Source organism: Physella acuta, unplaced genomic scaffold, assembly GCF_028476545.2.
Source record: "Physella acuta isolate Inbredline_101_S28 unplaced genomic scaffold, ASM2847654v3 ptg000294l, whole genome shotgun sequence".
Taxonomy (NCBI): Eukaryota; Metazoa; Mollusca; class Gastropoda; family Physidae; genus Physella; species Physella acuta.
Genome location: NW_026731813.1, coordinates 29,418 through 40,892, shown reverse-complemented (window position 1 = coordinate 40,892; position 11,475 = coordinate 29,418). Strand labels below are relative to the sequence as shown.

Here is an 11,475-nt window from a genome sequence, read left to right as displayed (position 1 = left end):
TGAACTAAGAAAATCAATCTATTCTCTATTAAAAGCTTTTGGGCGTTCCTACTGAAGAAAAAATATATTTTGTGTAAAAAAAATAGAAAATGATTGCTACAAAATATGGACAGACAACATTTGTTTAAGATCTGAAATAAAAGTAACGAAACAAATAAAGTACAAAGACTTTACACCTTCAAAACATTATTTTGCTTCATTTGCAATAATGCCTTCTATTGTTTGAATCGTTTAATGAATTCAATTTGTGTCAAATTTGTTTAATTGATTGTTTTGGGTCACAATACTTTAACTAGGGGGGGGGGGTGGGGGTGGTTAAGCTATTAGCCGCATTATTATACACGCATTTTTCATTTTGTGCGCAATAGTTTTTAGTCATGCAACTATGGTAATAAAAATATTAAAGTACTGAAAAATGCATGAAACCCGTCTTAATAACAAGCTATTTTATAATTATGCACTAAAAAGGAGAAAATGATTTCCTTTAAATATAATAATATTAAATTACTAAAAATGAAAAACGCGTATCGCTTCTTAAATTCCAGTAAAAGTACTAAATACAATATTATATTTAAACAAAATATTTAGTGTTCGTTATTAAATAAAAGCTTGTTTTTATGAATTGTTTTACCTCACTATATAACAAACGACAATGTTTTCACTATGTCAGTAGGATAACTATACCGAGATCTGTTGCTAATTGTTTCTGTAAAAAAAAAATGTGTAGTGTGATCCAGTCAAATGAGGCTCGATAACTCTGTATTGTCATGCTGCCTGGTGAGGTCATTCGCTGCTTTTTATAGGCTGTATCGTGTCGGCTGTGTTGAGGGTAGACGGTACTGGCTACAGTAGCGTACGCAGGGGGGGGGGAGCAGGGGGAGCTGCCGCTCCCCCTCTGGCCATTTTCAGCAAAGTGGCGCCTTTTTGGAAACTTTTTAAACTCAAAGTTTTAAACAATGATATTTGTTAAAAAAATATTTTTGGTCGGCACATCTATGTTTTAAGCATTATTGTACTAGTCTAGTAGTGTCTACGTTTACAACACGTATTAACAGCTACATCAGTTTGTCACTCTTAAAATAACCATTACGATGCATTGGAATTTTTTAAAATCCTCTACCGCTAGTACCACTTGGCAAGAGGGGTGTTAAGTTTAAGGCAACTGTATAATGTATTTGCTTACGAATAATTGCATTAGAAAATGTTATACATAAAACTTCACACATAATTACTTTATATATACAGTTTGAATCGTGTGATTAATTTTTTGAAAATTACAATACAGAAACAAATACAACTGATGTGGCACCTCTATTTAAATTTACTTATGGGCAAGCTGCGTAGTGGTGGGGAAATTTTGGCACGGTCAACAACGTCATTGTCATCACGATGAAGTAGTAGTATTCTTACAGTTTGGGCGATAGTGATACGATTACAAATTATATGAAACTGTTACAACCCCCCTCCCCATGGACCCCTCTGTAAAAAAAAATATTGTCATAATACCACTGCTACTTATTTAAATCTATTTCTGAATCAGTATACATTTGTAATATATATGTATGTTTAGAACAGTCATCTAAAAACTGACGCTATGTTCACTCTGAGTTGGTTATCTCCCCCCCCCCCCCCACACCTCACCACCACATGTCACACCTAGGTATACACTGGGTTGGATAATTGACCTAAAATGACCGGACAGTAAATAGGTGTGTGATCTAACCCATACCTTTCACTATGTTAAAAAATGATCTTTAAGGAACACGAAGAAACTGTAGTTAATTAAAAAATATATGATCTGAACTGTATGACCCGACATTTAGTTCAATGTAGGCTGTTATTCCGAATGTTTATCTATAATACTGAAAAGCGTGGTTTTATACCAACTCTGATTTCAAAAACTTTCATTATGCTGTAATACTTTAGCATTTATGATGACGATATATTTAATTCTAATTATAGACAAAAACATTTTTGTTAACACGAATAGTTTTAAACAATTTCATTATATTCTAAAGTAATTATTTATTTGTTTTGACATTTATAATTAAATGTTTAGATATATACCTATTTATATTAAGAGAGTGATTATTTCCCCTATTTCACTTGTCTTAAATAATTTCCCAGGAATTATTATGTAAGAAATTTTTTACAAGAATTACAAAACAGATTGTGTTACGTTCATTGTTTTTGGTTGTAAAGTGTGTATATTTTGTTTGTTTTTTGTTTAGATTGATACAATTTTTGTTTTGTCGGCCTATATTGTGTGTAATGACATACAGCTAGTAAATATATATATATATATATATATATATATATATATATATATATATATATATATATATATATATATATATATATATATATATTACACGTATATAGAACGTGTTAAAAATTCGGCGCCTTTTTTGCTCTTTTCGCTCCCCCTACAACGAAAACCTGGATACGCCTCTGACTGGCTACTACATTTAACCGCAGGTGTTGATCTCTGATCAGTCGTGTAGCTAATCATTGAATTCAGACGCACACAAGGGGTAAAGCTCAGGGTTGCTAAACCGAAAAGTCTCGAGTTCGAACCCTCGGGCCGATGAGGCTCGTTAGCTGAGGAACAGCCACTCTTCTAGGAGAGACAACTCCAAAATTAAACAACTGTTGCCTTGTAGTTTGTTCTTGGTTGGACAAAGGCTATGGAAAAAAAGAAAAGCAGAATAAAATCGGAGTCAATGAATGTATCAGTTATTTGAAACATTAGTACCTTGTTTCTTCTACTTCTTCGTTCTTGAATATAAATAACTAAAATATCAGAACGAACATGGGAACGAAGACTTTTGCAAAGATGTTGGGGGAGGGATTAAAATTGAGACGTTACACTTGCGAGTAAAAAGGAAGTACTTTTAAATCAGAAATTTAGAATTTTTTGTTTAAAAAAAGGATTAATTGTGTATGCAAAATGGATCCTTAATTAGTAAATATAGTCTTATATTGATCCAGTTGCTAAAATATCTCTAAAAAATAATGTCCTTACTAAAGGGAAACTATTCAAATAATGTTTGGACAAAACATCCACGTTTAACTTTGCTACATGTAGCCAATAATTTGCATGTCTAGAAAAAAAAACGCACAGTATAACGCGGTTTAGCAGGGCAAGGAAACAAAACAAAAGGGTAGAGTGGCCTGCTTAAATGCGATGTCATTGTAGGGGGGTCTACCTTTTGGTAACGATGTCTAACCATCAGAGTTTCTTTCATGAATTTCTTCGGTCTAACCCCCCTTTCCCCCGAACGAAATATAATTTATATAGAAAATATATTTTTTTATCATTGTCTTCCTTCCCCCCCCCCCCCCTTGGAGAAAAAGGTCTGGAAGAAACACCGCTAACCATGGTGATGGTTAAAGGGGCTAAAAGCTGGCAAAAACAGCGGGACGTCGTTTACAGACGATTTTTCCCTAGAAGGTAGCAAAACTTAATCGTCCAACAATGACCTGACATATTACGTGCAACAGCTTAGCTTTAATGTCCATACTCAGAGAACTTTCCAGGTTGACACTTGATTGCAGTACGTGTGTAGTACTGTGTAGGGTTATCGCGGGAAGATCAAAACCTTTCATCTTACACGCCTTAACCAGGGGAAAACATGTGCATCTATATCGGGCACCGTTGCTGTTGGGAATTGTGTATGGTAAATCATCGAGTGGGGAAGATGCAAAGAGGAGGGGCTTCTTGTCTGATCACATGGTGACTAGCGATTTGTTACCATTTTTTTTGGGGTAATCCCGTTTTGTAAACTAGGCGTAGCGCACCAGCTTGAACTGGTCTTGTGCACACAATACGTCAATTCCGACAAAGTGCCATCGTTGCTGGTTGTCGCTTGAGTGTTTTGCTGAGGATCCATCTCGACATATCCTGTCGATCCTCTGTAAAAGACACTAGAACCAAAACCCAGCCGAACAGTAAACCCTGCTAAAGATGAGTGTTTCTTTTACCTTTAGAATTTAACACCTTACCGTTGCCAAGTCGCCACAACTTCAACCTATTACAATAGACTTACAGCGCCCTAAATCATATCAGATTTTTAAAAGATTATCTCAAGTTTAACTTGAAGTTTGAGCGGTTATTGTATATGCACAAAGCAGTTATTCCCAGTTAATCAGCATAGATTAGCACGGGATCAAACCGTTACCTTCAAGTACCAAAGTCAAACGAACAAGTCTGCTTCATTACTTTGTCCTACCTTATTCAAGTCTCCGCAATCCAACATATGAACATTTGTAATTACTTAATTAAACCAAAATTTTCCAGGAAGTCTAGCTAAGTTTAGGTGTGACTATACACGACTTACAACTAACACCCTACTTGAAAAATGCAGTCGTCTAAAAAATGTGTAAGCTCCCAAACTGACGATTTATATTTACCCTGCTCTAGCTCCCAAACTGACGATTTATATTTACCCTGCTCTATCAACCAACATATTACTCACAAAATCAATTTTTGTGAAGTATACCCAATTCTGGATGAAAAATCGTAAGTCACGCCCGGAAAACGGACAACGTGTCTCATTGTTTTACCTCACATTGTTGTACCTCACATTGTTTTACCTCTCATTGTTTTACCTCACATGTTGTACCTCACTTCTTGTACCTCACTTGTTGTACCTCACATGTTGTTCCTCACTTGTTGTACCTCACATTGTTGTACCTCACATGTTGTACCTCACATGTTGTATCTCACATTGTTGTACCTCACACGTTGTACCTCACATGTTGTACCTCACATGTTGTACCTCAAGTTGTTGTACCTCTCATGTTGTACCTCCCATGTTGTACCTCACATGTTTTACCTCACATTGTATCTCATTGTTGTACCTCATATTGTATCTCATTGTTGTACCTCATATAGTATCTCATTGTTGTACTTCACATGTTGTACATTACATTGTTGTACCTCACATGTTGTAACTCACATGTTGTACCTCACATGTTGTACCTCACATGTTGTACCTCACATGTTGTACCTCACATTGTTGTACCTCACATGATGTACCTCACTTGTTGTACCTCACATTGTTGTACCTCACATGTTGTACCTCACATGTTGTACCACACATGTTGTACCTCACATGTTGTACTTTACATCTTGTACCTCACATGTTGTACCTCACGTTGTTGTACCTCACATGTTGTACCTCACATTGTATCTCATTGTTGTACCTCATATTATATCTCATTGTTGTACCTCACATTGTATCTCATTGTTGTACTTCACATGTTGTACATTACATTGTTGTACCTCACATGTTGTACCTCACATTGTTGTACCTCACATTGTATTTCATTGATGTACCTCATATTGTATCTCATTGTTGTACCTCATATTGTATCTCATTGTTGTACCTCATATTGTATCTCAATGTTGTACCTCACATGTTGTACCTCACATTGTTGTACCTCACATGTTGTACCTCACTAGTTGTACCTCACATGTTGTACCTCACATGTTGTACCTCACATGTTGTACCTCACATGTTGTACCTCACTAGTTGTACCTCACATTGTTGTACCTTACATGTTGTACCTAACATGTTGTACCTCACATGTTGTACCTCACATGTTGTACCTCACATGTTGTACCTCACATGTTGTACCTCACATGTTGTATCTCACATGTTGTACCTCACATGTTGTACCTCACATGTTGTACCTCACATGTTGTATCTCACATGTTGTACCTCACATGTTGTACCTCACATGTTGTACCTCACATGTTGTACCTCACATGTTGTACCTCACATGTTGTACCTCACTTGTTGTACCTCACATGTTGTACCTCATATGTTGTACCACACATGTTGTACCACACATGTTGTACCTCACTTTGTTGTACCTTATGTTATATCTCATTATAGTCCCTCAAACATCAGGAATGTGGTGCTGCAGACTCCGTGTCAGACCCAGCCCCCATCTCGCTCGCCTTTGATTCCAGCAACAGCTGCTGTGGCCGAGGACGCCTCGCTCTTCGTCATGGACGGTCTGCAGGCCAAGGAGAAGAGTGTGCTCCACAGTCTGAACGACAATCTGCACAGCGACGCTGACATCAGGAGGGCGGTGGACACGGACGACGACAGGCACACCGAGGACAGCTCCAAGTCGTCCACGGTGACCAACATCAGCAGTGTTAACTAGCAGATAGGCAGCTGGCGCAGAAGAAGAAAGTTTGCCCACTGCAAGTTCATACCTTCCCAACGCTCAGCTCTACTGCACCTACCTACGTCCCGGACGTGGCGAGGCGGTTGTCCATCGAATCTCCCCTGGAAAACCTAATGACAACACGTACGAACGGCCTAATCCTCTCCAGCCTGAATTAAGGGGAGAGTTTGAACTCATCAGTAAAAAGCATAAACCCTTTGACTCAAAATCTGGTTTTAGAGAATGGAACTCTGCTGGTTGATGAGCAACCAAATAGCCCACACCACCAACAAAGAAGAAACGCCGCTGATGGCCAAAGTTTGATGTGTAAATATATTATAAGCAATAAACGAATTCAGTTAAACTGGTTTGATGTGTAAATATAAGCAATAAACGAATTCAGTTAAACTGGTTTGATGTGTAACTGTAAGGAATAAACGAATTCGGGTAAACTGGTTTGATGTGTAACTGTAAGGAATTAACGAATTCAGGTAAACTGGTTTGATGTGTAACTGTAAAGAATTAACGAAATCAGGTAAACTGGTTTGATGTGTAACTGTAAGGAATTAACGAATTCAGGTAAACTGGTTTGATGTGTAACTGTAAGGAATTAACGAATTCAGGTAAACTTGTTTAATGTGTAATTGTAAGAAACAAAGTTATTACAGATATATTAGGTCGTGAATAGGGGTTGTGAAGATATTACCTTGCTTTTACCATCCGAATCTTTTTTTACTTTTACTGCTGAAGACGCAATATCATTGGTACTGACGATAAAATTTAGTTTATATAAGTATTCAATAAGATATCAATTAACAATCGGGGCGGGGGTGACAAAATAAATCAAATAATTTACGATGAAAACGATGCTTTTTCCACATGAATTAATTGTTGGATTAATATAATGCGCACAAATTGAGGACATTAGACAAAATGGAAAGGGGTGACACCAATTCAATTTCAACTATATTATATTATTATATGTAGACCTTATATATATATATATATATATATATATATATATATATATATATATATATATATATATATATATATATATATATACAATATATATATGTATATATATATAAATATATATATATGTATATATATATATATATATATATATATATATATATATATATATATATATATATATATATATAATTATATATATATATATATACAATATATTATAGTCTTCTGCCCCCCCCCCTTTCCCAGAACGAAATGGAATTATATAGCAAATATTTACTTTTAATTGTGTTCGCCCCCCCCCCCCCCCCGGAAATTTTAGTCCGACCCGCGAAAATTTAAAGTGCGCCCCCACCCCTGGAGAAACAGTCTGGAAGAAACACTGGATTAATCCACGTATTTGGTTTCAGGTCGGTGCCGCGACGGTACGAATCGCTCACCGTCGCAACTTATCAACAGGAAGAGACCCACGGTAAACATCTACTTTCACTTTCTCTGCTGGTGCGCTGCCTTTCTATTGGTTAATTTTTAGCGCAATTTCCATTCTGGAGAATTGCGTTTATTAACCCGTCATTTCTGGATGTATGAATGTATGAATGAATGGATGTGTGTCCGCAGCTTTAAGTCGTATCTCCTCCTCAACGAAGCAATATCGAGGACTAGTTCCAAGCAATTATGTTTAAGCAAGTTACGAGGATGAACATAGGCCAAAAAAATTCCGGGTTTCTCTTATGGATTTCCCGGAAAAGCCAAAAAACCTCGAAAAAATGCAGTTTTTGGCCCATATCTCGGCAACCAGACCACTTAGCGACTTGAAACATGTACCAATCAATTTCAGTTGTAATTTAGAACAATATTGCCGAAGAAAGTTTTCAAAAATATCCTTTCGTTCGGTCACAAAAAAAGTTTTTGAATTAATTAAAATTTGGACCGAATTAGTAGGCATTTTTATCCAACCACACCACACGCGTCATCACGTTCAATAGCTGCGCCATCACGTTCAATGGCTGCGTCATCACGTTCAGTAGCTAGGCGCGCAATGGTTTTTATTCATGTAACTCTATTGTAAATAAAACATGTATTTTAACCAATGGTTTTACTAACCCTGCTCTTGATTTACGCTACGACAGAGCTATTTTTAGATAACATAAGGAAATTGCGCTAAAATTGTCACTAGACTTTTTATTAATGAGGGACAATTTTTTTAATGAGGGACAATTTGATTTTTTTATTATTATTAGTGTTAAGTGTTAAGGGTGAAAAGTTAATCCCCGCCACTTTTGCCAGCTCCAATTTAAATTTTAATGCATGCACACAACTTTGGCCTATTTCTGATTTCTGAACACTTGAAAGTTTAAACGCACGCCAAAAATAAAATAGGGATAGCGTCAGAGTTAATTTTTTTGTTAGAGTTGGGCTAAGTTGGCTAGGGTTAGGGTTAAAAGCTAAATGTACAAGTTTCATATAATGTTTTCAAAAATCTTTTCTTTTGGTGGATGGGTTAAATTTTTGTCAGGTCTTATCTAGACAAGATCCATAATTTTTTAATGTCCCCATATTTGTCTTTATCACATAAGCAACTGACTCCGTGCTCCTATACATTTTTTGACAGTCAATGTTCCTCTATTTTTTGTTAGTCAGTTTCAACGTCCCTCTATATTTTATGTCTGTTTCAATATTTCTATATGTCTGTTTCAATGTTCTTCAATTTTTTGATAGTCTGTTTCAATGTTCCTCTATTTTTTGTTAGTTTCAACGTCCCTCTATATTTTATGTCTGTTTGAATGTTTCTATATGTTTGTTTCAATGTTCTTCAATTTTTTGATAGTCTGTTTCAATGTTCCTCTATTTTTTGTTAGTCAGTTTCAACGTCCCTCTATATTTTATGTCTGTTTCAATGTTTCTACATGTCTGTTTCAATGTTCTTCAATTTTTTGATAGTCAGTTTCAACGTCCCTCTATATTTTATGTCTGTTTCAATGTTTCTATACGTCTGTTTCAACGTTCCTCTATTTTTTGATAGTCTGTTTCAAGGTTTCTATATGTCTGTTTCAATGTTCTTCAATTTTTTAAGTCTGTTTCAATGTTCCTCCATATTCCCCAGGTGTTCCCGGGGCACCCAAGAAAAGATACAACACATTTGGTGCTGGGAAAGCTCTAAAAGACATAGACGACCAAGAGGAAAGTGGCGAAGAGGAGGAGGGTGAAGCTGGAAACAAAGAACATCGGCCGTACAAAAGGAAACGAAAGCCTAACGACGGACCTAGCGTCGGCATCCAAACAGCGCATGACGAAAGGAAGAAAAGTATCCTCTACTGATTAGGTGGACTAATTAGGTGGCCAGAACAATGAACCAAAAAGTATTCTCTATTAATTTGGTGCCCAGAACAATGAACCAAAAAGTATTCTCTATTAATTTGGTGGCCAGAACAATGAACCAAAAAGTATTCTCTATTAATTTGGTGGCCAGAACAATGAACCAAAAAGTATTCTCTATTAATTTGGTGGCCAGAACAATGAACCAAAAAGTATTCTCTATTGATTCGGTGTCAAGAAAAATAAACGAAAAGGTATTCTCTAATGATTCGGTGTCTAGAAAAAAATAAAAATATTCTGTATTGATTCGGTGTCTAGAAAAATGAACTAAGAAAATCAATATATTCTCTATTAAAAGCTTTTGGGCGTTCCTACTGGAGAAAAAATATATTTTGTGTGAAAAAAATAGAAAATGATTGCCTACAAAATATGGACAGTCAACATTTGTTTAAGATCTAAAATAAAAGTAACGAAACAAATAAAGTACAAAGACTTTACACCTTCAAAACATTATTTTGCTTCATTTGCAATAATGCCTTCTATTGTTTGAATCGTCTAATGAATTCAATTTGTGTCAAATTTGTTTAATTGATTGTTTTGGGTCACAATACTTTAACTAGGGGGGGGGGGAGCTTTTAGCCGCATTATTATACACGCATTTTTCATTTTGTGCGCAATAGTTTTTAGTCATGCAACTATGGTAATAAAAATATTAAAGTACTGAAAAAAGGAATGAAACCCGTCTTAATAAGAAGCTATTTTATAATTATGCACTAAAAAGGAGAAAATAAATGATTTCCTTTAAATATAATAATGAATAACTATTTAAATTACTAAAATGAAAAACGCGGATCGCTTCTTAAATTCCAGTTAAAGTATTGAATACAATATACTATATTTAAACAAAATATTTATTGTTCATAATTAAATAAAAGCTTGTTTTTATGAATTTTTTTTTACCTCACTGTACAACAAACGACAATGTTTTCATTATATCAGTGGGATAACAATACCGAGATCTGTTGCTAATTGTTTCTGTAAAAAAAAAAAATTTGTGTAATGTGATCCAGTCAAACGAGGCCCTCCCCTCCCCCCCCCCCCACCCCCCCCCCCCCCCCGAAAAAATTGGAATTTTAATCCATTTTAAATGCTTAAACTTTTAAAAATAGAATAAAATCTCGTAGCAAAAAGAATTGCACACATGTAAACGCCAAATAAAACGTGCATAATAGTGCGGAATATTATTAGTACTTTATAAATTTACATTCGTTTTTTGAGAAATCGGAAATAGCGTAAATTAGTACTTTCAATCAACGGAAATTACTCAAAATTTGATAGCAGGTAGAGAATTAGATCTTTTACTTACATGTGAAATGTCATTTATCTATCTGAAATAGTACTCAAGTTATAGGCTTTTTAAAAATTTAGAAAAAGTACCACTTCCGGATGTGATGAAGGACTGAGGAGTAAAACGGTGAAAACTGTCAAAATTTCATGTTATTTTTGTGCACGATTACAATACTTTCTCTATACTTCGTATATACGAGAAAGTAATAATATCCTTACTAAAGGGAAACTACTCAAAAAATGTTTGGACAAAACATCCACGTTTAACTTTGCTACATGTAGCCAATAATTTGCATGTCTAGAAAAAAAACCGCACAGTATAACGCGGTGTTGCAGGGCAAGATAACATAACAAAAGGGTAGAGTGGCCTGCTTAAAAGCGATGTCATTGTAGGGGGGTCTACCTTTTGGTAACGATGTCTAACCATTAGAGTTTCTTTCATGCATTTCTTCGGTCTAACCCCCCCTTCCCCCCGAACGAAATATAATTTATATAGAAAATAAATTTTTATCATTGTCTTCGGTCTATCTCCCCCCCCCCCCTTGGAGAGAAAGGTCTAGAAGAAACACAGCTAACCATGGTGATGGTTGAAGGGGCTAAAAGCTGGCAAAAACAGCGGGACGTCGTTTATGGACGATTTTTCCCTAGAAGGTA

General features: G+C 35.7%; 1 protein-coding gene across 2 annotated transcripts; it reads left to right on the top strand.

Moving 5' to 3' along the window:
• Nucleotides 1–3,852: 3,852 nt before the first annotated feature.
• LOC131939799 (uncharacterized) lies at nucleotides 3,853–6,514 on the top strand. 2 transcript variants are annotated; one of them, XM_059298306.1, is made up of 2 exons: nucleotides 3,853–4,522; nucleotides 5,919–6,514. In XM_059298306.1, exons 1-2 carry the CDS (start codon nucleotides 4,362–4,364, stop codon nucleotides 6,178–6,180), a joined length of 423 nt encoding a protein of 140 aa, XP_059154289.1. In that variant the 5' UTR covers nucleotides 3,853–4,361; the 3' UTR covers nucleotides 6,181–6,514. The 2 variants fall into 2 exon arrangements, with proteins under 2 accessions (XP_059154289.1, XP_059154288.1); XM_059298305.1 differs by having other exon boundaries at nucleotides 5,904–6,514.
• The last annotated feature ends 4,961 nt before the right edge of the window (nucleotides 6,515–11,475 follow it).

What these genes read in the sequence shown, in the direction of transcription:
- LOC131939799 (XM_059298305.1), top strand. Translation starts at nt 4,362, where the DNA reads ATGCAGTCGTCTAAAAAATGTGTAAGCTCCCAAACTGACGATTTATAT. An exon ending in CCAATTCTGGATGAAAAATC is followed by an intron (nt 4,523 to 5,903) that starts GTAAGTCACGCC and finishes ATCTCATTATAG; the next exon opens with TCCCTCAAACATCAGGAATG.